The sequence below is a fragment of the Anser anser genome (genome assembly GCF_964211835.1).
Source record: "Anser anser genome assembly, chromosome: 22".
NCBI classification, from domain to species: Eukaryota; Metazoa; Chordata; class Aves; order Anseriformes; family Anatidae; genus Anser; species Anser anser.
In genome coordinates, this window is record NC_139743.1 from 6,192,891 (window position 1) to 6,220,120 (window position 27,230).

The 27,230-nt window shown below is 42.3% G+C and overlaps 1 protein-coding gene across 9 annotated transcripts in view; it reads left to right on the top strand.

The window, feature by feature from the left end:
- Positions 1–818: 818 nt before the first annotated feature.
- GRAMD1B (GRAM domain containing 1B) overlaps positions 819–27,230 on the top strand; it is a 143,648-nt gene continuing 117,236 nt past the window's right edge. For 2 of the 9 annotated variants that reach the window (XM_083808676.1, XM_083808674.1), the window contains exon 1: positions 822–9,497. Coding sequence is in view for 1 of the 9 variants with exons in the window: in XM_083808660.1 (XP_083664786.1) it covers positions 9,472–9,497 (26 nt within the window). In the remaining 8 variants the exon portion in view is untranslated. Of the gene's footprint in view, positions 9,498–27,230 lie in introns of all 9 variants that reach the window. The other 7 variants (XM_083808656.1, XM_083808667.1, XM_083808677.1 and 4 more) reach the window with 6 other exon arrangements.

Below are 27,230 nucleotides of genomic sequence, written 5' to 3' on the forward strand. Positions count from 1 at the left end.
TTAGAAAGCTCATACTGTCACCACAATGACATGAGGTGACAGAAAAGGCATGACTGAGCACTGTCTCTTGCTAAGACAAAATGCATATAAGCTGCGTGTTTTCCTAGCTGAGCTAAATTTGCCTGCCAAACACATGAGCCAATTTAGTGTCAGGACTTGAAAACTGTTGATAATTGGTAGGTGCTTGATGAGGGCTTGGGTTCCATGACCAAAATCACCTCTGTTTGTCCAGAGTTCCATTCTTAGGTTTATTATTTTTCTCTCTGCATCAGTGGAAGGCAGTCAGAGAAGAAACTTTCCTTTTCTAATCTGGAAATTTTTATTACCTTTCTTCCAATGGGGATAAAAGGGAACAGTTGCACTTTAGTTCTGATCTATTCCCTGGCTGGACACAGCTCTATTAGGTGAATTGCAAGAAGTTAAAAGCTCGTAGCAACATGACCTAGCAGCTAAAGGATGAGATTAGGAATTCAGTTGAACTCTATTTCTGATTGACAAGGCCCCCCAGGTGGCAGAGCAAGTCATTTACCTTACATCTAGCTTAAAGTAACCTTTCCCTTAGAATGGATGATTTCCTTTCTGGATGCTTTCCAGTGGCAATAGCAGCTCTGACTTCAAGAAGTAACAGGTCTATATGAATGCTTTTTTTTCCTCTTACCTTGCACAGCCACCCGTCTCCTCTGCCTGTGCTCTGAAACAGTGGGTGCTCTGTGGGGCTTGCGAAGTCACTTGTGGAATGGGAGGCTTGGAAGGAAATTGGTGTAAAGGAAGCCTTTTTCCTCACTCTTACCTTGGGTAAGATAGCTTGGCACTCAGTTTGATATTGAGTGATGTAGCAACGAAGACAGAAAAACAGGGGGGTTCTTCACTTGGTAAATACTTATGCAAAGCAACAGGGAATTTGAGCAAAAGGAAGACGTAGGAGTGTGTGTGGCACCATCTGGGGATGGAAATGCTTTTTCTGGTTTGTCCTATGGGGGCTGTCAGAGGGCTGTCTGCTGAGGCCGTGGCTTCAGTTTATTAGGCAAAATGAGGGAATAAAGGAGAACTTAGGATCCTTGCTGTTGGGGGTCAGGCAGCATGGGTTTAAGTCTTGAGTTTTCTGGGTTCTGACCAGTAAATAATCTTTCTGCTGCAGTTTTTGTCCTCCCTTGGATCCCTGGTACCTCCAGGCTGTCTCTGCTGCTATAAATCTGCTCCTCGCGGCTGGCTTTTTCTTGTCTACTGAAGCAGAGTGTGAGGTAGTACCTGTAGGGTTGTGGGAAGAGTGGGCCCTTGAAAATGAGGATAGTTCATGTCTGATATGAGGTCTTCTGTGCATCTGTTGTGCCATTTGGCTTGGGTGTGGTAATGTAAATAGGGAGGACAAAGGGTGTGAGAAGTCTGCAGGCCAGAGGCTGGGCGAGGGGGCTTGCTTGTGACCATGCCTTGCAATTAAATGTCAGTTTTCTGACTAATAGTGCTTGAGGAGAGCTTTTGTCTCAACCCTGGTGCTACATCATAGGTAGGTTCCTTTCTTTGCCTGTGTTTCTGGAAACTGGCAAGTTACTGGTGCAAAATTTACAGGTGTTGTAAATCTGATTCCATAGATTAATGCATTTAATAGCAGTAACTGGGCTTCTCCTGGTTACTCTCTGGAACTGGAATTTGCTTTACAGCTATAGGGTTCCTTCTGGTCAGATAAAGGTGAGTAGTTGCAGTTTAAGATGTAAATGGGATCTCATGAAGGAAGAGTGGATTAGTTTTCCAATAAAGCTTTCTCATCACATGTTCTATACGTGCATACCTGTGCAGCTAAGTTTTTTAATGGAAGAAATGTTCTAGCAGGGCATGGAAGTGATGAACTGTTCTTATAACTCTGCAAGTCTCCAAATTTATGCTGAAGTAATTGATCTTCTGGTGACTGTCAAAATCCCAGTTGGTGTTCTTGGATTATAATTTGGGCAATAAAAATAGATGCTTAAGTCAGACCTAAAAATCCCTTGCTGCCTAGCTATTTTAAGATGCAAATATTTAAATTTTGTGAATCTGTTTGGAGAAGGCATGTTTATTTAAATCCATATCCCAATGTCAGAGGCCACAGGAGCTGAAAGCATAAGCTGTTTCAGTGACTTCACTGCAGATGCAGGAGTAGCTCCAACTTGGTGGCTGCATTCCTCCAGTTTCATTGTGGGATCCTAAAATGAAAGTGTAGTGCTGCCTTTGTAGTGCGGGGGGGGGCTGACTTTGTTTGCCTAGGTGTCAAAAGCCCTGAATTTATAGGAGACATGCTGAAGCTTGGGGCACCTGATGGTTGTTGCTGTCTAAACATGTCTTGGAGTTCAAGGCACAAGGGGTTTATTAAGTCTGGTGGCTTGGGGTTTGGCATCTCCACGTAAACCAGTGACAGTCAGTAGTATTCTGTGCTCCCAAGTCAAGGCTCCCAGGTCAAGTTCTGTGCTCCCAAGGTCAGGCTGGGCCACATTTATTCTAGTTACTCGCATTCCAGAAAGACTAGGAAAGTTTGAGCTTCTAAGGCAGATGCTCTCCCCATACGCTCAATGTGATTTTTTTTTTTCCTTACAGCATCAAATTAGAAGCTTTCTCATTAATGATTTTAAAGAGGAGCTGTTTAGCAGGACTGATGCCCTTGTTATACTGGGGATTTTATACTGGCTTTGTTGTTCTCTTTGCTTGCTGCTTTTAAAACCTTCTTGAAGAATGTGTGCATATGGGGGGGAAAAAGAAGGGGGAAATTCAAGAGCTGAATTTGAGTAATGCATCTTTTAGTGGAAGCTTGTTTTTAGTATGGAATAATTATTGTGAATATGCTAAATGACTAATAAAATGGGTTCAAACCTACTCTTTCCTAAATGTCTGCCCTTGGGATTGAGAGACCTATTACTCTTGCATTCATTATTAAATACCTTGTTCTTGAAAGAAGCCTCTAGGCCACTGTCTTCCTCATGAACTTTTATCTCTGGTATGTTATTGCTGTCTTTGTCTTTAATGTAATCAGTTGGCTTTGTGTTTGTCTTGGCCTTGATGGCAATGACCATTTGGATGGGAGGGGGAGGGAGTGTCCTGAAGAAGCTGCAACTCCCTGTATGCAGAAAGACATGGGCCTGGCCTCCGGCCTTTCAAATGGAAATCTCTAACAGTGGCCACTGCTTCCCTGGCAGATAACATAGATCCTGGCCCAAGAGGGAGCAGCTCCTGACTCTGCCTTAAGGTTAGCAGCAGTTATACACTATCCTCAATGCACATGAGCTCCTATAAATGGAACCAGCTTTCTGCTCCAAGCTTGTGCACTGAATTTCTGATCTGTCAGGGATTTATTTGTACAGAACTTTGTTCTGACTTGTCTTATAAAAAAATTGCAAGGTTGGAATTAGTGCTACACCTGCCAAAGTTCTGATGTGTTTGCACACAATTAGGATTATTGGGTTTTGGTGTCTGCCAGCATTTAACTTGTTGGAGATGGGGTCTTTTTCCCTAAGATGTGTCAGTTGCAAGTGCACTTACTGCTGTAGATGTTGTGAAGCTCTGGCTGTATTGCACTCAATGTGTTTAGTCCTCAAGTCTAGCATAGCCTAGTGTGCCGAGAAGGACCTGGGAGTATTGGTTGACAGTCGGCTGAATATGAGCCAGCAGTGTGCTCAGGTGGCCAAGAAGGCCAACAGCATCCTGGCCTGCATAAGAAGCAGTGTGGCCAGCAGGTCTAGGGAAGTGATTGTGCCCCTGTACTCGGCTCTGGTGAGGCCGCACCTCGAGTACTGTGTTCAGTTTTGGGCCCCTCGCTACAAGAAGGACATGGACGTGCTCGAGCGAGTCCAGAGAAGGGCGACAGAGCTGGTGAGGGGTCTGGAGAACAAGTCTTACGAGGAGCGGCTGAGGGAGCTGGGGTTGTTCAGCCTGGAGAAGAGGAGGCTCAGGGGTGACCTTATCGCTCTCTACAGTTACCTTAAAGGAGGCTGTAGAGAGGTGGGGGTTGGTCTGTTCTCCTACGTGCCTGGTGACAGGACGAGGGGGAATGGGCGAAAGTTGCGACAGGGGAGTTTTAGGTTGGATGTTAGGAAGTACTTCTTTACCGAAAGGGTTATTAAGCATTGGAACGGGCTGCCCAGGGAGGTGGTGGAGTCACCATCCCTGGAGGTCTTTAAAAGACGTTTAGATGTAGAGCTTAGCGATATGGTTTAGTGGAGTACTTAGTGTTAGGTCGGAGGTTGGACTCGATGATCTTGAGGTCTCTTCCAACCTAGAAATCTGTGATACTGTGATACTGTGAAATGAGAATGGGTGAAAATTGTACTGAGTGTATGAGGTAATTCACTGAAGTCAAACAGTAGCATTAATGTAACTAGAAAAACCTTCTAAGGGGAAAGTTAAAGTTGAAAGGTACTTAATTTAGCTCTAAGTTTTAAACTACTTGCATGTATTACCTACATCTACAGAATCACCATATCTAAATGAAATTGCAAAATGTTATTTCACTTTTTTTTTTGCTATTCACCTATGGTATCAAAGGCTGAGGGTCAATAAATAAGCTGTTTTATCATTTCAAAGGGCCATGTCAGCCTGTCAAGGACTTGATTGTCTTAATATCTTTCTTTCTTCTCCTTATCAAACTGTTACGGATTGCAACAGGAACTGATAGCTGGAAAGTTCATTGTTACGTAGCTCTGCCAGAACTGCCAAATACAGCCTACAGAGTGATTTTACTGCATGCAAGGCTTAGATAATAGGATTCTTTCCTGAGGAAAGGAAGCTCAAAGCTAGCGTGGTTGTTGCTACCAGGTCTGTTTTGCCCACTCCTGTTGTTAGTGACAACTGCAGCTTCTCAGACTATAGCATTTCTTTGCATCACATTACTTTTGTTCCTTTTGTAAATGGGTTTTCTGAAGTAAACAGGAGTTAAGAGTAGGATGCAACGGTTCACTGTAAGAAACGTAGCACCTACAGTTGAGCACTTCTGTCAGGAGAATTCAACTGGAAACAGAAGAAAGAAAAATATCTAGCATAAGTATCTAATCTGGCCTGACATCCATGGCTTGAGGAATGTCAAGTTCTTATGGTGTAAATGGCTTGTAGGCCAAGAACTCTTCACGGAAGTGATTTAGAGTAATAGAATTCTTCTGTTTTAAAATTTTCTGTAGTACACGTGTGCTTTCATTTCTCCTCTTCAGCACTCAAAGGTATTGAGATGCCTTTTAGCTTCCGAGTTACCCATCCAATGCCTTGATTCAAAACTGGTTTGGTCGTATGGGGAGGGAGGGATGGACCATGAGGGGAAATGAGGTGAAAAGCTAGGACCTGCTTCTGGAACACTGTATCTTAGAAGAAGAAGGAAAAAAAAAAAAAACTGTTTCCTGAAGAAACTTTCATGTTTGTGTACAGCTTATTACTGACAAAAGTATAAATTCAACCCTGTGGTCAGCTTGATCATTCTTTCTTCTGGGTAAGGTGTCTTGAGTGGTGTAAGTTCAGGTAATGTGGTCTAGCTGAAGTTGCTGGTACTCCAGCTGCCTTGCACAACACCAGAAACTGTTCAATTTCTACTTATTTCCTACCTTTAGGTAATCTGATTTCCTTTCTCCCTGCTCATGCTTATTGGTAAGTGGTTCACATTCTAGCTTTGAGGGGGAATAAATTTCACTGCTCCATTTTTTTTCTTGGAATAGAAAGGCCAAACCTCCCTTTCAAGTTTCCTCCAAGGACTTGTGAGTAAGAACAAGGTCTTTTTGGCTTTTCTTATTGTATTGCCACCAAAAAAAGTAAAAGCTAGTCCTGGTGCATTTCATAGGTGGATGGAGCCTATTACATTTGTGAACAATTCAGGAGTTGTACCTGCAGTCCTGAGCTACCTGCTTTCTCTATTCTGTTCAGGATAGAAGTGAAGATACATTCCTGCAATAGAGATGTATGCAAAAAGCCAAGCTGTATAGTAACAGAGTTCTGTATTGTAGGTGTTTTGTTTTTTTTTTTCCCAAGTTCTCATTGCACTTCTGCTTTGCTTTCTCTATCTGGGATGGTGGTGGGCTGCCTTGAAGGGATACAACTCAAACATTTTGTAAGCAGAGAATGCTACAGAAGTGCTGAGATGTGTCCTGTGGCTTATCTAGGAGCAAAGCTTGGAGCTGCCTGACTGCCCAGAGAAAAAATACTGTAGCAGTCAAGCAGTATTTGACTATTGGTCTTGTGTCAGAAATGGGATGCGTGGCAAAACTGAAATGTTGGTTTTGCCCTTGAGTCAAGTCTTAGCAGAAAATAATCATATTTAGACGGGAATAAATAGGAACCTGTTGTGCAACCACAGGCTTAATCCAATGTCTAGGTGGGCTCTTTTTAGTGTTTTATTTTTCCTTTGTAAAACTGCATTTCTTTTGCAGCTTATCAATATCCCTGTAAGTCTCTGAGGTCAAATTCCATTCTCTGAAGCACTGGATTAGCTTTGTGCTGACTCTCAGCTTGCAGAAGGGAGATTAGAGTTTGTGGGAGGTAAAATGGTAGAGCTGGCTGTAGGGGCACACATTCTTTCTCTTTGCGAGGAAACAGAATGTGGATTTCTATCTGAAAATAAGCAGGGGGATGCCTGATGTCCAACTGCATAATTACCCTAAGTGTAGGGAGCATGTTTTTTGGTACTGTTATCTTCTTGTTTACCTTCAAAAGTCACCATCTTGGCTTCTGTGGAAAACCCTGTGTAACTTTCTTGTTCTAAGAATATTTTAAGCTGTGCTTTGACAGCTCTGTTTTCAAGGATGCTTTTCTGAGACATCAGGTGATGTGTGGAGTAGCAGGCTTCTGGAAGGGGTGAGCTTTGCTTTTTATAGATGAGCACTCAAAGCAGGAGAGACAAAGATAACACAAGCAACTAGTTTGAGTAGTGGCTGTATTTGAATAGCAGCTGTATCCCTGACATTTTTGGCTTCTGAGAACAGAAGTTTCCAAGCCCAGGTTGGCTAACCTCAGACACTGATTACAGTGTTCAGATTACAGAATGCCTGGATGGTCTTTTTCAGACAGAGTACTGCTCACTTTGCTTGTGGTGTCAGCCTGCAGAACTGCATAGTTAGGGAACAGTACTTTACTCATGCACATTGTGTATGCTCCATGAGCTGAAGAGCAGTGCCTTTGGTTCTGTGCCTGCTTATGCATAGCTAGTAAGAATCATAGGCAAAGTGAAAAGTTTGTTCACTGAGAGGTCAGAGGATGGCTGTGTTCTGTGGAATATTGGTACTTTATAGAATCACAGAATATTCCAAATATTCCAAGGTGCAAGGGACCCACAAGGATCATAGAGTCCAACTTAGGTAAATAATATCCTAGTATAACAGTGAGCAGATGTAAAATATTCCCTGTACAGAGTTAGGCCAGATGTGACAGTAACAAAGGAGGACCATCTTCTGGAGAAGCAGTTAGCTAAAGTTGCGGGGAGGTGGCTGTGATGCCTGTTAGAGAACTTCAGCTAACTCATATATAAATGTTTTCACAACCCAGTGGTAACCAGGAGCGGTGTGTCTCCGCATGTATAATGCTGCTGTTTTGTATTAGAGCAGAAAAATACACAAGTTGTAGCCTCTGCGTGAGGGAGACTTTGATGCTGGGGGTAGTGGGAGAATGTTTCTTCCACCTGAAGGAACTGGGAGATAACTACTTTTCCTTGCTCTACATATGCTGCTGTGTACATCAGCCAAGCAGCCCAGCTGTGCAGCGTGGGACATGCTGAGTAGGCTAGTGCACCCTGCTGCTCCCTGCTTCCATTGCGTCTGCTAGCTGAGATAACCTGGGTGTCTGTTCTGCAGCGTAGACAAACTTTTAGTCCCTGACGGCAGTCCTGTCTGGCTGCCGCAGTAGTCTTTCACACTAGGTAAGGCTGTTCCCCTGAATGCTGCTCTTTGGTTACAGCCTGTTAACATCCTTGCAAAATGTGATTGCATCCAGTCACATGTATGCTCAGATTTTAGAGAACAAACACTGGAGTTTGCCAATGGCTGAGGTTTGCTTACAGAAGAGAAATGGTATAGGAGCTCAGAGCCCTGAGTTAGACGGTGGTGGTGGTGGTGGGGAAGGGTGTAGGTAGGAGAGATCACTGGGTTTTGTTTGGGGAAGATTTTTTTGATAATCTGCCTTCTACCCTGTACTCGAAGCTACACTTCACTTCTCTGACCACAGTCCATTAGCAGTCTGGTTCTAAGAATAAATGTTCTTAAGGAAATGTGCTACTTTTATTCTAACACTTAATCTTGGCTTATGGTGGGCTGTATCAACCTGCTAAAAACAGCATACCACACCACCTTTCTCCGACATAGATTGTACAAGTCTGCCTGACCCCAGAGACCTGGCATTTGCCACAGGGTGGGATGGATAGTGTTTCTGATGGAACTGGAGCTCTTGTATTAGATGCTGTACTGGACTGCGGTAAAAAGGCACAGGTATCCAAGAGGTTTCAACTTGATTACAGTTGGTGAGGTGTCCAAATCCCTAGGGTGTGTTGTTAAAGAGGGGAAAAAATGGTCCCTGGCTATTGAATTAAAATGAAGTGCAAAAGTGAAGTAAATGTGATCCAGAAGAGGATCACATATCACAGGTATGAGCTTCATATGGCACGTGAGTGGTATGCTCTACTTGGGTGATTTAATGCTAGAACAAACCTGATTACCTGTTAACCTGATCTGCTTCAGTATCTGTGTTTTCTGTATGTCACACTTGTCAGGTATGCAATCCTAGTGCCCTAACCTTTTTGATGCTGGAAACAAATACTTAAACTCCCACAGAATACTTCTAGTTTTGCTGCAGGTGGGGGGATATGGGTACACAAAACCTGCCCCTCTCTAAATCCATGCGTAAGTGGAGGAAGTATAAACATTCAGAGCCCTCCACAGTACAATTCAAAGCGCTTTGTTTCCAGCCCCAGTGCTCTGTTAGGTAACAATGTGGGGTTCAGCTTCTCTACACACCTTCGTTCCATGGCAGACCCTCGTTCTGATGATACTAGGTCTTACTTGTAGTTTCCACATCTGCAGCTGTTTAGCTGTTATGTGTGGGGGAGTTGTTGGGTTTACAGCCTCATTATCATTCCTTTAAGTCTCTTTTAGGTTGCCTTGCAAAATTCCACCTGATCTGGGAGACGAGTTTCTACAGGAACGGCACTGATGATGCATTGGAAAGGAAGATCCCCTAAGAGGGGAGCTCCTGCTTTGTGCCCTACAGCCAGAAGAGGGTTAACAAGGCACACAGCTCCTGTGCAGGCAGCGTGTGTACTTGGCAGTGAGAGATGTGCTACAGTGTGAGAGGAGGAGTGGAGCAGCTCTCGGCTCTGTTTGCTGCCTGTCACTGACCTCACATCTCTGGAGCTGGAGTCCTGTTCACAGCGAAGGGTCCCCTCCTCCCAAGCCTGTATCCTGCCTCTCTGGATGGGGATCTTCCCTTTGCATGGTGGCGTCTGACTCTGACTGCTGCTGTGAGATGCTGGTGCTGGCTGGCTGATGAATGAGTGCCCCTCCGAGCAGAGCCAGGTAAGACAGCCTTACATTTGTTGCCTTACTCTTGTCCCCTTTCTGGCCAGCATCTGGCTCAGGTAACCCTGGGAATCGGTGGCAGTACTGTAAGCACAGGGTTTGGATGGTCTGTGGGGAAAAAATCACTGTGCTGATCTCTTAGCATAGAATAAAAAGTGTAGGTCTCTGGGGACATCTCCCCTCTGGATGTGTCCTGAGGGGGGACTTGCATTATTTTATCTATGTTTCTTGGGGCATTGAGGTTACTGCAAGTCAATAGTAAAGCTATTAACATGGAATGTTGAAAAGGCTGTGATGGGAAAGATCGCCTTATGTATCTGAAGGGATAAGAAATTTGGTTACTTTTCACTTCATTTTATAAGATTTAACTGTCTGAGACGTGTTTGGGAGTCACAATACTAAAATACTATACACCATGGAAGAATGGAAGTCATGTTCCTTCACACAGGAAGGATGATACTTCCCAACAGTATATTTAGCAACACAGTATTTTGTGGATCTCCTGGATATTGCAAAACATTATGCAGATACTGCTTCAATTTCACAATCAAGCTCTACGATCCCTGTGTTTATCTCTTATTTCTATAGGTCTTTTCCTCTAATTTTATCTGGTTTACTTTTTTTTAAAAAAAAAAGCTTTAAGCTATTAATGTGTATTCTTAGTTTGCACGTTTGCCTTGGAAGTAAGCAAATGTGAGTTTGCAGGGTACTGAATGCAGCAGGTTAGTCTAGCCCTCTCATTTGGGTCAGGTTAGAAAAGCTGTGACAACAAATTTGGTCTGACCATGCTTCATAGCTAGCTGTGTGCTCTTAGAACGAACTTGAACAAGGTTTTGAATATCCTGCATAATTCACAAACTCACTGTCATATATGTATGAGAGGAGGCATTACTTTGCAGAGTAAATAAGCAGTTGCCAAAATCCCCTGCCGGAGTATGGGCAGAGCAAGGCAAGGATTTTGGCCACACTGATTACTCACTGAGTATACTCAGCTCATAAAACTTACACCTTTCTCAGAAGTGGGGTTTAGGCCTCAAATGGTGACAGTATTCGTCTTTGTTGCTAGCTGGTTGTGAGTCTCTTAATGATTTTCAAATTTTTGAAATGGAAGGGAAAGACAAGATTTGTTAGCCCTGTATGGTTATATGTATGGAGTGAATGCAGAAGTAACAAACTTCATAAACCATTGGAATTCTGATTGAAACTTCAATCTCAGAGAAAAACAGATGAAGCATTGGCTTAAGATCTAGGAGGCATTCCCCTCATTTTTGGTTTAGTATCTTCTGCAGCTACTTACTGTCCTGTTGCTTATGGCAATTGCTAGCATGTAAACAGCAGTGAAAGAGCACTGCAGTTTGAGGGGAGCTGATCTGCTTCTCTTTCATCTATCTAATAAAAACTTAGATCATGTGATGTATAATCCTTTGTGTCTGTGTGCACGTTTCAGGAAGATGTTCTGAAGCAAATGGGAGAAACTTAAAATCAATAAAAAGATCAGAGGTGTTATGTTAATGTTTTCTGCTTTTGATCTTCCCCAAATAAGCCTAAAACTATTAGGAAGATGAGAAGAGGTTTATTATAGAACTATATTAACTTTCATAAATTAAATAATGCTCGTTTGTCTGGGTTAGATAACCTCTGAATGGTTCCTTTTTTTTCCCTTTGCAAACTGTTCAGTGGGTACCAGTGGCAACGCTAGCTCAGGTCTTGCAAATCTGGAAGTTCAAGGCTTGAAGCTCCTGTTGACTTTCCCTCACTGAGTGTGGAAATGGGGGAATAAATATTCTCATTTTGTTGCCTGTGCTGCAAAGAAAATAGTCACTTATTCTTTTTACCATTAGTTGTCTTTTGATAATATAAATATTTAGCGGTAAAATTCATGTGATTTATCTATTTTTCACTAGCAAATCAGGGATCAAGGACTCTTAGCAGGCAGGACTTAGGAGGGAGCCCAGAGGAGACTATTAGGAGGGAACACCTCCTGATGCTTTTGAGGGCCCTGTGTGCCAAGGAGGCATGCTGGTTAGGTTAATGATAGATTGTGCAAAAATCTAATACCTCAGGTAACAACAAGGGGCTGAGCTACCCATTAGAATAGTATGGGAGTTCCTGGCTTTCACTCACTAAACACCAGCTAAGAATGCATATTACTTCAGTACAAAATACCGCTGTAGTTACCACCTGTTGTCTGCCTTAAAAATCCACTATGGGTAGAGAAATGCTTGGAGTTTGCATTTTTGAGAGGTGGCCCTTGATGTGGAAAATGGAGAATCCTCTTATTAGCCATTAGCACGATGCCCTGGAGCAACAACAGTTGGTTACAGTTGTCACTGGAGCTGTTCCAGAGCACTCACTGAGACCTGGAGAGGTGTTACACGGAGCATTGGGTGAAGGAGGAGATAGAAGGCAGTAGCATATAAATGTGTGTGGTGGGGAGATCAACCTTAAAGAGAAGACAAAACTGTTAAACTTTGAGGAATGTATAGGCTTTGAATGTCATGCTGCCATGTGCCCCATCAAACACCATGCCTTATAGTTAGCTTTAAGTGTCTTTTTTGCTTAAATTTCACCAAGGAAAAAGGATTCTGCTAATTCACTTGAGCAGGAATGTGGTTTTTGACCTGGATGATCCGTACAGGCTGTAATACCTACCACAGGATGCTAACTAGCAAGGGAGTTCTAGAGCTAGGAGCTATTTATGGAAAGGCTGTGCTTGTTGCCAAAGGGCAGAAAATGTATAATTCTGATTACCTTGCATCTTGAAGAAATTCTGAATCTTGGAGGCAAAGATGTCATTCCCAGATTCCCAGGAAGTGGTCTTGACTGCATTTAAAGTGCAAGAGCCAATAGGTAATAATCATTTTTGGTCGCACTTCCAATAAAGGTTTCATTTATAAAAGACAACTAATAGTTGACTTTTTTTTTTCCCAGGAAATACTATTCTTGTAGCTGGATTGTAATATCAGATGTTAATAAGCAGTGAGTTCAAGAACTTGTTTCATATAGCTGCTTAATATTTTTGAAGTATCTGCTCATTTTTTAATTGTGTGATTTAGAAATAACTAAACTATGGCTATATTCCCACTCTGCTGTGTGTTTTTTTTTTAATAAACATGATTCAAAAGCCAAGCTTTACTCATTTCCATTTTTCAGCCAAATTTGATAGAGATAGAGGTGCTAGAGTTCTGGGCTCTTGGTTAAGGAAGAACTTGAAACTCATTTGGATTGAGCTGTAAGGTAAAACAGCAGTAGGAAGAGGAGCAATAGAGGAAAACATGAGTGAGAAAGCTCAGGTCTACTTGACCTGAGGAATGCAATCGTACTCATGAGCTTTCATGGCATGTTTTATTTTTGGATCAAACCCAAGTCTGATTTTTAACTCTAATTGTCAATATGTATGTTCAGCATGTCCGTGCATTATGCTTAAATGCTTCTATGCCCAGTGCTCATGTGTGTTGCAGAGCAAGATGCTTCCCTTCTTTCATACTGTCATGTCACGTATGCTGCCTTCCCATGAACTTGACCTGTGTGTATCAATCTCCTAATACAGATAAATGCTCATTGCACAATTCGTTTCATGCCTGTCCCAAGCTGCTTCATGCACAGCGCTGTAGTACACAAGTTTACTAATAAATTGTTGCAAGTTTCAGAACGGCATTGTATATTGAAAAAAGTTTCTACAGAAATGAAATGCCAATTTCAACTCTCCCGTGTTTCTGTGCTCTGATAAATCTTGATTGGAGGAAGCAGGTGCAGAATAGGTTAAAGGCATTGTTTTAGTACTGGATCTCTAAGTTTCTTTATAGGATATAAAGTCAGTATAGGAACTGAAACTGGACCCAGTGTGCAGTCAGTAACTGGGTACGTATGCTGAATTTCATTGCATTTCAGATGTTGGAGCCAACAAGTGTGCAAATTAAGTTTGTTCTTGATCTTGTAGTCCTGTAGTCTGCTGTCTAGCTCTACTGTTCATGAAAGGCAGGATCGAGTCTGTTGTTCTTATAGCTGTTCTTACAGGGGAGATGAACAGCGTGATCTATATTTTAAGCTTTGTTTAAAGATAAAATGACCAGCTGGTTAGAGAGTTAGCAACAGGACACTTAGAGGTTTGTTTTGGCCCTGCTCCATTGTTGACCACTGGAGCGACTGTAAGCAAGTCATTTAAGGTCAGCCATTTTACGATATGCTGGTAGCTGGGTGTCTACTGTTAAATGTTAGCCTTGCTGGTCTTCAGCTGCTGGCAGGCAAAATGGGGATAACAGCAGCATCCTAGAGGATGTTGTAATGATAAATACCAGATGGAGGTTATCTGGCTCTCATTACAACTACACAGAGTAACACCTTAAGTAGTTAGTCTGGAAGCAATAACTAATCCAGCACTATAGTTTCTTTTTGCTCTAGAGTGCTTAGATAGACTTCTCAGAGACAGTGTCTCACTTGTAGCTTTACCAGTGACTGCCCGTAAGACTTCACATTCTGCACCCCTTTAATTAGCTTTGAATACTGTCAGACTATTTCTAATGGCTTTCTCATGTACAGTTACAGGATTTGGCTCAAAAGCTGGATACAAAACAAAACGGTAGCTCTACTGCCTGTGGCAGCACAGTGCCTGCTGATGTGCTGTTCTACTGCAGAGAACGCTTCATTGTTTTTGTTGGGGTTAGTCAGCCTTGCACAGCAGTGCTGTGGGTTTGTAAGTCCCTAATTCTGCAGTGTGCTACACTAGTGTTGCTCTGGAGTCTCTTGAGCACTGAAAATGGTGCTGTACAATCAAAATCTGGTATTCTACCACTACAGGATACCCAAAATGTGGGTGGTGACCTATGTGGACTTCAGTGTCTCCTATCTGTAAACAAACATAAGTGTCATGCTTTTCAACTGTATTGCCAGTCTAGTTCCCGTTGATCCACAGCTTTATTTCTGTTATCAGCTTGATGCTATTTCCAACACTTTTCACACATGCCCATATCTTTCTGCCTCCTCTCCCACTTAACTTTTTCCACTCTTAGATCTTGGATGTTGGGCAAGATGGACACCAAGCAATTGCTTTTTTTTATAAGGGTGGTGATACTTGGACTTAAAACAGAGTGAGTCTTGTAAAGGATGGAAAATGTCGTGCTTGCGGGCATGTGCCCTTATCTGCTAGAGACAAGGGAAAACTTGGTGTGTGCGCTGTGGAGATTGCTGTGTAACACACTGCCATGCTCACAACAGGGCAAGGGCAATAAATTAGAGGGACCGTGCTGTGTTCTAGCCTTGTAGCTGCCATGTTTTGTGTCATGGTTTGCTATGCTTTCCTATGATGTACACACACGAACAGTGTTTTTCTTTTCCCTGCCTTTTCCCTGTGAGATAAATATATCATGCAGTGCTAATTGCTTCCTGTCTATACTCCATTGGAAGGAAGAGGGATTGGAAATGCTGTTCAGAGATAACTATGACCATATTCAGCCCTGGTGTGATCCAAGAGAAGCTAATGTAAAAGAACAAGCTGTCGTCTCTCCCTGTGGTGTGACACTCATCGTTGTGACACATGACACAGTAGAAAGGGCAAAGACCCCCGAGCTGTGGAACCTTGCTGCCCTTTGCCCTTCAGCAAAGAGGGAACACATCCTGAAAGGAACAGTTTACATGATGTGACAGGCTTAGTTTTCGGGCTAACTGTATAAAATATGGAACAGAGCATGCACAGGGAAGGAAGATGTCTTCCCACAAGCCTTACTCATCTGATGCTAAACCAACCAGGGAGCTCAGAAACTACTGCTTAGAGAGATCTTAGCTTTTGGCAGGACTGAGCACAGCTGGGCACGGCAGTGAAACCAAAGCTCCCTGTGCTGGTGTAGGCTGTAGCACTGATTGAGTGTGAGGTTCTGCGGCTTTCTTGCACACATTTCCATTTCTAACTAGGTCAGTTACAGTAACTCTGCCTAGTTATCAGGCCTAGTGACTGCAGTATAGCCACATGCTTTCTCCACTTCAGTTCCTCTCCTGTGAATATGGGATATCTTTCTTTCATTGAAAGCAACTTTCATGTGGAAAATCTGCAATGGGAGGTCAGGAAGAACAGTATTCATATGCTTGCATGTCCTAGTGTATGTATTGGGTTATTTGATGATACCATAGAAGAATTCACTCCTGGAACTCTGTTACTCTTTCTTTACAATTTTCATTAGCTCTGTGGAAGGGAAAGAGGACAAATAGACTTAAATATCATCAGATAATCAGCATTGAAATACAAGATTAATCAAGGAACAGCTCTGCACTGCTGTGATCGAGATAAAACTGCAATGAGTCCAGCTAATGACTTGCTGGTTGGCTGAGGCGGGCCCTAGGAGAGAGCACTGCTGGGTTAATGTGCTTTTTGTCCCCAAATGATTCATGATCTTTTCAGCTTGCAGTATTTGCAGGCAGAATATTTGAGTGCCAGAAAGGCAAGGAGATTGAACTACAGACAGAAAATTGAGGGAGGTAGATGAGGTATACCCGTTCCATTCTAAGTTCCTTGAAACAGTTACTTAAATACCTGAGGTTATTTATGTGCAAGGCTCCTGACTGGGACTTTGGACTGCAGATTTTAGAAACAACTTGAGTACAACTATTGTGAGGCAGAGGGCAAGTTCAAATAAAGGACCTTGTGCAAAGGTGGCATCTTCTAGACTGCACGGAACAGCCCACATGGCAACATCTAGCATGACAAAGGGCTAAGAATACAGCCTTTAGATGTACCTGTGTTATCTACAAATATGCATGTATTTGTCATAAACTTTTTTAAAATGGGGGGAGTTGTACTGTCCTGAAAGCAATTGCTTTTCTAGACATCTGCTAACTATTATTTTTTTGTAGTATAATGGGTTACTTTAAAATGTGCTGCTGCCTTCAAGAAAAAAGAATTGCCTTTGCCTAAGGGACTACGCACACATGGAACAATGCATGCTTTTATCCTGAATTAAAGAAAAGTTCCTGTGGAGAGTGAGAGACATGGTGATCCTTTTTTAAATTCATTAGGGTCTAATCCTTAGAATCCTTAATCTTAACATCTAAGTCTTAAGGCTGCTGGCCAGGATACCGGTATTACTATGCTATGAACCAGAGGCAGGTTTCCTTGAGTGTTTTAAGGTTCCAAGAGAGAATTTCTCAATTTGGGGTGCACAAACTGAGCACTCTGATGGTGGCACCTATGGATGCACCTCTGCATAAATGTTGTCTAGCTGTCAAAACAGCTTGGTAAAGACCAATATTCACACATGTATTGGAGCAAAGTCTCCTTTTTTAACTTTCGTGGTAGTATTGATACACTTGGATGCTTTCTTTGAACACCAGTGCCTTGCACCGCCAAGCTGGCATGATGCTTTGTACAGTGAGTCTGGGACATTTGCATCCAGGTAACATTTTGTGAAAAGCTGCAGTGTCTGAGCTACATATGAAGACATGCTTCAGGGATTGTGGCCTTGGAGCAGTAACTGGGAGTTTTAAAAGGACACTAGTGTGTTTTGGTAGAGCTTAGGCAGGGCAGAGCTGCCTTGTTTTGTGAGCTGATAAGCTGCAGTTGGTGTCAAGCTTAGGTGTTTGAGTTTATCTTCACCTGCTAAGCCCAGGTACTGTGGAGATACTGTGGAGACAGTGGTGTGACGAGGTGAGCAGGGTATCTGTGATCCTAAAAATAGGAGCTCTGCGCCTAGTAAATAGTTACTGCAAGCAGAGCAACAAATAGGCTTGAGCCCTAGGTTGCTCAGAAGTCTGAAAACTTCTGATGCTGTTCTAAGAAAATATGAAATACGCACATGCATTGAAGTGAGGCAAGCCTCCTGCAGATTCCTCCTTCCTCCTGTGCTGAGACTTAAAATAAAAAGTATTTAGAGGTAAACAGAATGAGACACTAACCAGATTTATATTTATCACCTGACCCCTGTCTGTTTCCTTCCTTTGCTCAATTGTAAAACCATAGAATCGTTTAGGTTGGAAAAGACACGTCTGCAAGTCCACTAATCATCTAATGCCACCAAGTCATGGCTAAGCCTTGTCCTGAAGCACCATGTCCATATATCTCTTAAATACCTCCAGGGAAATCTCACCTGATGCAACTTCAGTTTGACATTTCCGCTGTCCTTTCTTTGAAGTCAGTACACCTTTCCTCACACTTGAAATGTTTGTGCTATGTTTGCCTGTTAAGGTCAAACCCATTTAGCGTTAGTTTGTCCTGCAATTGCACATCCTAGGGAGAGGAGTGAGACTTCACCTGTACTAGAAGCTACCTTTCAGCGATGATGTTTTGCCCTAGCAGTTCTTATAGCTTATGGGCATCAGGGCTTTCTACACTATCCCTATACAACGCATAAGGAAACTGGTGTACAGAGGGCAAGTAATTTTTGTCAAATCAGGCATGCTTAAAGGTCATGTTACGACTTGGGGAGTCGTCTTTTGTTGACACAACTTCGAAGCATTGCTTATAAACAACTTGCAAATCCTTTCAGCTTCCAGTTGAGGTGTCCAGAGCTACATTCTCTTCTCACAATGTCTACTGTCTGTTATGGACTCCCCTGGGTCACTTTCCCTGTAGGGTACTTAGAAGAAACAGTGAACTTTCTTTAAAATACTAAAAATGCCAATGGGTTGTTCTCATAAACTTGCTTTGACAAGTGCACAAGCATCAGTTTGGTAATTCTTACATCTTTTCATGAATTCTGAGACTTCATTGAAGCGGATATAGAATTTGGAGTTGCTGTAACCTCATCCTGAGTATTCAGAGCATAAATACTGAAAGGCTCTGACTAAAGAGCAAATTTACCTGGATTAGGAGAGATTATACTTAATAGCTTGCAAGTAATAATGTCAGCCTTTGTGCTGAAAAACCCAAACTACCCCAGGCAGGATTAGCAACAGACTCTGTAGAGAAAAAAGTTTAAACACTTTGTCTTCTGACAATGCCAAGTCAGGGATGATTTCTTTACTTAAGACTTAGAGACCCTGTGCTAGAAAATGCTGTTGAAATGGGGCTGCTGGAAAAGTGGGCAGTAGTATGGAGAAAATCAGCAACTCTTTGTTGTGCCTGGTGTGGTTGAGATATTTTGCATGGTTATGTCCAGTCCTAGCGAAAGGCATGGGAAAGACTGCTTCTTTCAGAGAAAGTTCCACCCTTTGTGCTGGGGAATGGTTACAGAAGAATCTGTTTCTGATCACCAGGATGGAAACTGCAACCTGGATCTGGGCACAGATTTTACAAATGGTCCTGATCCTTATTTGTGCCTCAACCCACACCCCTGTTTTACCTTTCCACCCTTAAGTTCAGCTATGTTATGACTGAAAGAAACCTCCACTTGATTCCCTTAGTTCATTTTTATCCCATTATTCCTTGTTTCACACCCTGGAGACCTCTTTAAACAACTTCAGTTGCGTGATGTTTTATCTTATGAGTCACCACAGTCTCTGTAGCTGTCATCCAGCCAAGATGTACATACTTAAACTTCTTATTCTAGTGGAGAAATTGATGAAGTAGGCTATTCTTTCTGAGTGTTCTTTGCTTCTACCGTTTTTTTTCCCCTACTAGTATTTAGACTTTCCTGGCTCTGGGGAACCCAATACTTCAACCAGTATTTAACACTCAAGTTCCTAAGTTTTGCCTGGTTGGCAAGATAAAATCAGTAGACTAGAGACACACATTCTGCAGGTCAAGGAAATGCCTATAGGTAAATGACTTGGTTCTGTGATGTTTTACATTTGGCGCTGTTGTCTAATTTCTTCAGTGATTTTTGGATTGCTTGTATTTCAGAATCAGTCACCAAATCTGTGCTATCTTTTTCACTGGCTTTCGTTTTAATTTGTTTGGTACAGGATAGGAAACCCATATGCAGTATTTGTCAATAATCTTATCTAAACTGAACATCTGCTCTTCCTCACCTTTGCCAAAAAGCACTGGGGATCAGGACTAGATAAAAGTGAATAAATCCTACTTAGTAGTAGAGCAGTCTGTCAAAAGACTTTCTCCTTTGTACCACAAGGAAGGGAGAATAAAATGTGACTAGTGTCACCTTGGTAGTCCAATGAGAGAGAAGGTCCTGATTTTATTTTAATGAGACTTTGGGATGCCAAGTCAGCTGTACTCTTTGATCTGTTGCTTGGCCAAGCTGGATGAGAGCAAAACGGGGCAGTGTCCCTAAAGTTTTAACTTCTCAAAGTTTCAAGGCAGTTTGATCCTCTGGACTGGGAATGTTTCAACCCCTGCCCTGTTTGGAGGCCACTCAGCACTTGCGGTTTTTGGCAGCTTTTTGGAGCTGTGTGTACAGTGCTTTATGGGCTTATCTGCTCTGGTCTGGAAGTGCTCTGTTTTCAAGGGCTGCCTCTGAGCTAACAAGCCCTTAGAGGTCTGGGATGCCTGTGCTCCATTTCCAAGCAATCTTTCCCTTGCAATCTTGTAGCTGGAGTAAGCAGATAGATCAGGTCAACTGTATGTTGACTATCTGTGTGGGTAAGCCTTTTATCTCTTAATGCATCTTTGAGGAAGGGTGTACAAGTAGTTAACATTCAGGAAGATGGGGCCCTAGCTTCTGTATGAGCTCTTGGGCTCTAATGCTGAAAAAATAATTGTACTGATTTTGTGTAGATATTATCCCAGTATGCGATGGAGGAAATGAGCACAGAATTTTCTAGGAGTCTGAAACTTTAACTGGAACAGGAAATAAAAAAACCCGAACATTTCAACTTCAGTAGTGCTTTGTATGCCAAACCAACTTCCCTTTTCCAGGTGGTGTGTGCTTGGTGTTAGAGCGCAGATGATATGGATTGCAGTTAGGGGATACAATGCCAAGCTCCCCCAGCTCAAGTAGCTGATGCAGCTATATTGAAGTCATTGGAGCTGTTCCACTTTATGCTGGCTAAGAACTTTTGCCTGAATGATTTGTTTTTTAATGTGGTCCTGCAGGGCTGTCCAAGTCACTGCAAGTCTGTGCTTTTCTGTGGCTACATCTTTTTCACTCATTGTCTCCTTTGAATAGCTGCAGAAATTGAGACTGAGCAGAGTGGGCCAGGTGGTGTGACCGATGACGGTATTTCTTTGGGAATGAAGAAAATGCTTACAAGGTAAAAAAAAAGAGAGCCTTCCAGAAAGGAAGAGCCCTTTTAATCTTCTGGTGGCTGCTGTTACCTTGAAGGCAAATACTGTTCTTAACAAGTCTAGTGGTGTTCCCCAGTTGGCTCTCTCCTTTGACTTTGCTGTCAAAACTTTAATTAATGCCAAAAAAAGCTGCTTGAATTTAGAAGTGAAAAGGGAGATGGCTGAAGATCTCTGAGTACAAGGCTTCACAGTGGCTGTGCATCTCAGGACTACACAGGCAACAAAAGAAACCTTTTGGTTGATTTAAAAAAAAAAAAAGGGAAAACTTTGACTAAGCCTGGTGTCTTTTAAGTACGTTGTCTCAACATCCAGGCCCTTGAAAACCACCCCCACAGTGACATGGCACAGTGGTTTTGTTTATTCCTAAATGCAGCATAGATTTCACATGCCTGTTACTGTGCGATCCTGCAGTGACTGCTTTAACCTGTTAATTTTAAGAGGCAGTTAAGTTGAACAAACAGGGGGTTTAGCTTTTTTTTTGTAGCTTCCCTTCCCTCACTCATGGGTCTCTGATATAATGTAGGAATCTAAGTAGTTTAACAGTGCTGCCATGTCAGCCTGTCATTCTTCTAGGATGTTTTTTGATTTATGTTTTGCTGTTACTTAGTGAAAGCTTAAATGAAATTATTCTGGGCTATAATTTAAATGTCAAGTGTAATTATTGCTGAAATGATCTGCTTACTGGTGCACTTGACTCCCTGGAGACATCCCTTTATAGAACCCTAGAACCATTTAGGTCAGAAAAGACCTCTGAGATCATCCAGTCCAGCCATTAACTCAGCACTGCCAGGTCTACTGCCAAACCATGTCCCTAGGCACCACACCTACGTGTCTTTTGAATACCTCCAGGGATGGTGACTCAACAACTTCTCTGGCCAGCCAGTTCCAATGCCTCGTGACCCTTTCAGAGAAGAAATGTTTCCTAATGCCAAAACTAAACCTCCTGCTAGCATGACTTGGGGCTGTTCCCTTGTTTCCCATTGCTTGTTGCTCAGGAGAAGAGACCAAACTTCACCCTGCTGCAGCCTTTTTTTGAGGTAGCTGTAAAGAGTAAGGGTGTCTCCCCTGAACCTCCTTTTCTCCAGGCTAAATAACCTTGGTTGCCTCAGCCGTGTCCAGGCTAAATAACCCTGGTTCCCTCAGCCATGCCTCGTACCTTGTCCTCTACACCTTCATCCTGAAGGTAAAGAGAAATTGAGACAAGGTTGCTTGAGGCTAAGATCTGAAATTCCTGTTCACAAGAGCATTTTGCTTCCCCCTCTCTGCTACATGATCTAACTTTTCACGTAAGAGTATCTAATTTAATATTAAAGGAACTGTTAGAAATATAGGAATAATAAGAGCTGATCTCTGGCATAACTGTCAAATGGCTGAGGTTAGCTCAGGGTGGCCTAGGGTTTATAGCAGCAATATGGGAGTCAGCATTGCCTGGGGTATATTTAAATGGGCAGTGGTGACTGGTTCAATGATCCTGCAGTTCTGTTTTCCGGGGTTAGAGCCGATGCTTCTGGTGTCTTTTTAATGTGCTGCTTGAAAATTCACAAATTCATACCAGTGTTCTATCCCTTGCTGCTCTGGCAGCTGCGACACTACCAGCTCTGATACACTACTAGCTCTGATTCTTCATTTAAAACAACGGAAAACCCACTACCACCAATAAAGACAAACTGAAATGGCTTTTACTTAACCTATTTTAGTACCTCATGAAACAGTTCTTATGGATCTTGTGATCTTCTGTGCGCTGTATTCGTGCCATGGAGAAGGATTCCGTTGAAGTAGTTTATCGCTGACTGCAAAAACTGCTGTAGGACGCTTAGATCTGTTTTAAAAATGGGAATTGGGCTTCATCTGCTGAATGGGTTTGCAAGAATGAGAATAGCAAAGAATGTCTTGTCTTCAACCTCTGTGGTGGATAGAGAATGCACAAGACTATTGGACTTTGCTCCATAAAAACTTCGACAAGTTCACAGGGATGTTTAAAGATCACTTAAATTACTGCTTTCGTACCCAGGGGTATTAAAAGAAGGTGTCTGTTCCTTTAGATCCCCTTTTCATGGGTTACTTTTTTCCTTTGGCTTCTTCCTGGCTGACTCCAGACTGAAGATGGAGAGGAAAACTAATCACAGCAATATAGCAAATCCATGTTAATAGTTTTACTATGAGCATGCTCAAAGATGTGTGCTGCAGATGTGTTTAAATATGAAAATAAATGGGGTAGAGCTCTGTTGATGGCAAGTAAGCTGCTCTGAGTAACAGCTTGGCATATTCAAATCCAAATGTGCTGCTTCCAAAATGTCATAAAAAATGTATGTGTAGTATTTGACTGTCTGTGTGCCATCTGTGTGTGTTCTAGTAAAGCTCTTCAATAACTTGCTAATCGTTACTGTGTTGTTCCTTTCTTTAGCACCCTTGGATCGTTAGCAGGATTCCCGAGATAATCTTTTTCTTAAGGGTTTCATTCAGCTAGATTATTCTCCTTGACTGGAATTCTTATCTGAGGAGGAAATGAAGTCATGAACTCCTACACCTACATGAGTGTTTTGGATTAAGCAGTGATCCTGTTACAAAAAGCAGAAAGCTTTTAAAAAGCTTTTTAAAGGTTGAGAACTCAGCTTCTATATACTGCAGACAATATAAACAAAAGATGCACGTTATCATATCAGAATGGGATAGAAGTGGAAGTAAAGAAGCAATTTGAAGAGAAAGTGGGGGAGAACATAATGCAAGGAGTCTGGAAGACCATTTAGGAGTAGAAAAGATGAGGAATGTTCCTGCAGCCTGTCAATGTAATTCTGTTCAGTGTTAGTAGTAAATCTCAGAAATGCAGCCCTGAAGGATGCCTGCTTATTTTTTTGCTTGCATTTTGATTGTTACTGCAAACCTCCAGACACTGTCCCTCTGCTTGTAGTGCTAAACCACCATCTTCATGGTGATAATGGCACATAATTCTGCAATCAAGACACTAAACAGGCTGTAAAGTGAACTTTTCACGTTATGGGAATGTTGAAATTGTTAGGCTAGCAAGGAACATGAGTAACAAATATAACTTTGAAGAAAGTGGGGAGTTCACCATCAGGTGTTGGGTTGGGTCTTGGCTATCCTAGGTGCAGCCTGGGCTGGGAGGTGCAGTTAGGGAATATGTATTTGGTATTTTCGAGACCGAGAGGAAAAAGAATTTTCTGTATGCATGTCTTCCCAAGGAAAACATTATCATTTAAATAATGTCTTGCCTGAGGCCCTGCAAAGCTCCAGTGCTTAGCCCCTGAGTGTTACATTATATATTGAATTTTACGTTTCTGGTGATCCGTGTTTATTTAGAGAAGAACAGATGCTTGTTAAGCATACCAATATCCTTAATTTTCAGGACTGGGTAGGTATAAATACTTGGTTGATTAATATTCTATACTGAGGACTGATGCAGAGTAAACAATGCTGCTTTAGCGGTGGTCTTCAATCTTTTGGTTGTTGAAAGCCATGCAGTGGCTTTCCTCTGGAAGTTCTGGGGAAAAAATGAAAAAGGAATTGGTGAGTGAAGTTCAGACAAAAACCTAGAGCATTAGTTACTAGGGAACTCTGCAATGAAAATTGCCCATATGTTAAGGACTAATGCTTATATTTGTGACACGTTAAGAACTTACCCATCCCTGTGAGGAAAACAGAGCATTAGCTTTATGGCTCTGGCCAGTCACGTCTGAGGTCTTCAATGCAAAGCACACTTAATGACTGCAAAATGAACCATTCCTCTGAGATCCTACTGATACTTCTAGGCATTGCTACTGGGTAGATTTTGATCACAAGTTGTTCGTGTGGGTGGTTTGCCTCTGAACTACAGCAGCACTCAGCACGTATCCTGAGCTTACTCACTGTGAGACCCCTGCGCTGCAGTAAATGGGTGCTTCTATATTAACATCTTGGTGTTGATCAGAACTATATTTCTGAAGCAAAACTACCAGTCTCACTTGCAGTGTGCATGCAGAGCATGCTAATTGCTTGGACTGGATTGCTTTCAGATGAAGCTAAACTGGAAGCTGTGTTCCCTACCATTGGGGTGCCTTCAGTCCACAGGACTGAATTCAAGACATCTGAGTGTCAGGTCCTCATTTTAGAGATCTCTCTGCCTGAGCTGCTTGCTGGTGTGGATGCAGCCAGTGAAATAACCGGGGCTGCATACTTTGTGAGGCTTTTCCTGTGGACTCATTTGTTTTGCTCCCTACCTGGTATGCCTCAGATTATTTTACTAGAATTTTTCCTCTGGTCAGAGAAGCAGAACTTCCTTCCATAGGATGAAACCAAGCATTTAATTTGTGTGATCCAAAGGAAACACTATCCTGAATGAAGCTAACTTGGAACCTAGGAAAAGTGATATTCCGTGAAACAAGACCCACATCTTGTTACCAACATATGGATTAAAACATGGATTAAGGTCTTCCTTAAGATTCTTAGGGTCATCTTTGCTAAAGGAAAAGCTGCAGCAAAGCCAAAACTCTCAGAAGTTCTGGTGGTTATAGGCACTTCAGAGAATTGCGTATGAAGATTTATTGTAGCATTTTTGTTCTATGCTTCCTGGCCCTGTGAGTCATGTTCTAAAAGCCTGTGTTAGCTAGAACATCAGCTTCTTACTGTTCCTACGCATCTGAATGAAAAAATGTGATCCCATTCTTCCTGTTTTGCTGTGTTCCTGTAATATACCCAGCTTCCAGGCAGGCTCCTGATGCCATGCCTACACTTCTAGCTTTTCTGCTGTCACCTTCCTCACTAGAAATGTTTGTGTTGCAGAAGTTTTGTCTTCCGCATTTGTCAGTTTCTCTCCAGGTGTGTGACTCTGCTCTTCTGGACAGCACAGTCCAAGTTCACACCCTCAGAAAACCAAACTATTTTGCAGAGCTTTCAGGTTAGTGTACTAGCCAGTACAGGTCTCATCAGTCTTCCCTTTGTAGTTACACAGGGCAGCTGTCAATATGTGCACATAAAGACCTATGCAGCAAGCTGAGGTGGATGGAAGTGTTAGGACCCTGTCCTTCCTAAACGTGTGGCCCAGCCCTCACTAATGACGTTGGGCTAAAATGGTTGCTTCAAATATTAGCCAACCTGTTACTAGTTTCATGGCTGTGGATATTTAGTCAGTCTAGGTGTAAATTTCAGTTCTAATCAGGTCATTTTGATACACCTGAATGTCTCTCACTGGAAAGAAAGTAAGCATGGCATCTGTTTTCCTAGCGCTCCTGACTTCAGACTTGCAGAACAGCCTGGTGCTGCTTGTACTGGAAAGGAACAACAGCTCTGACAGGAGATGTATTGAAGATGCTCCCAATTTAAGTCATAGCAAATGTTTGTTTAGCTTCTGTTAATTTTGGCAAGGAGGGAAGCGCAATTTTCCCAGTACTCAGTGTGTTTCAGCTTCAGTTCCAACAACACCGGTATCTCTGTGCCTATTTATCCAATCCATGTAGCCATTTGATTGGCAGTCCAAGATAAGCAAAACTTGTTTGTCCTTTTGAGATGTGAAAGGGTGATTATTAGAGGAGTACAGGTGTCCATGGAAGCTGCATGCAGCATAGTTTTATTTGGAAGGTGTTTACTTCTTGAAATTATAATCTTCTTGACTTATGTACTTGTTCCTGTTTGCTTCACGATTTCTTTACTGAAGTTTGTCTGAATGAAACCAAAGTCTTCAAAAAGTTATGACTTCAAATTGGAAATTTATGCTGTCTGGTTCTCCCTATAGTAATGCCAGCCTTTTACCCAGAACTCAGGTTTGATTCTCTTCATAAGCATCTGGCGAAAATAACTGAATTGAGCTCCACAGAGAGAGCCTATTTACATAATACTTGAGCTGTGACCCCATGGCTCTGTTCCAGTGAACTGAAATTTGCCTTCTGTTTGTGATGCTGTTTCCCCCCCCCCCCGTAGATTGGATTTAATATCCTGCAGTAGAGAAAGTTGAATTCTCCAGAGCAGTAAATAGACAAGCTGTAAGCGCAGGAGAGATGATTTAGAGAATGGGATTTGCTGAAAGATAGACAAGTAAGGCTCTTCCTGAGCTGTGAAGAGGGACTTCTTTTTTATGAGAAAAGTGTTAAGTGAGTTAAGTTTTGGCAGGCACCAGGAGGAATGTGAAAGCAAGCAAGGCAGGAAGAAGTTTGCGAATTGTCTTGTAGGGTTGCAAAAGCATGAAATAGGGCAAGGTGTAGTGTGTACCTTTGAACTCTGATCTTATTAGAGAAAAGTCTTGACTCATGTTAACTTAATAAAAAGTAGGATAAGCCTTAGTGAGTGCCTTGTGCGTAGTCTGTCTGGCCATGAGCAGTGACTGGGGGTTGTTTCACAGCATTTCACGATTTCAGGGCTGTACCTGTATGGATTAAAGTGACCCTCCAAGATTGTGTTTGAAAGCAGAGGTCCTTCTGGTTGAACATAATCTGAGAGAATGGAAAAGGGAAAAAAATGGAAAAGGACTGAGAAAAAAAGTTGGAATGTGACTATTTCTTTAACTCTGTACCTTTCCTAACTCTGCACAAAATGTTTCTTTTCATATCAGTGACAAAGCAGCCAGATGTTGCAAAAGCTCTGATTTTTTTTCTGTGAAGAATTTGAGTCAGTTTATCATATTTGAATGTTTCTTA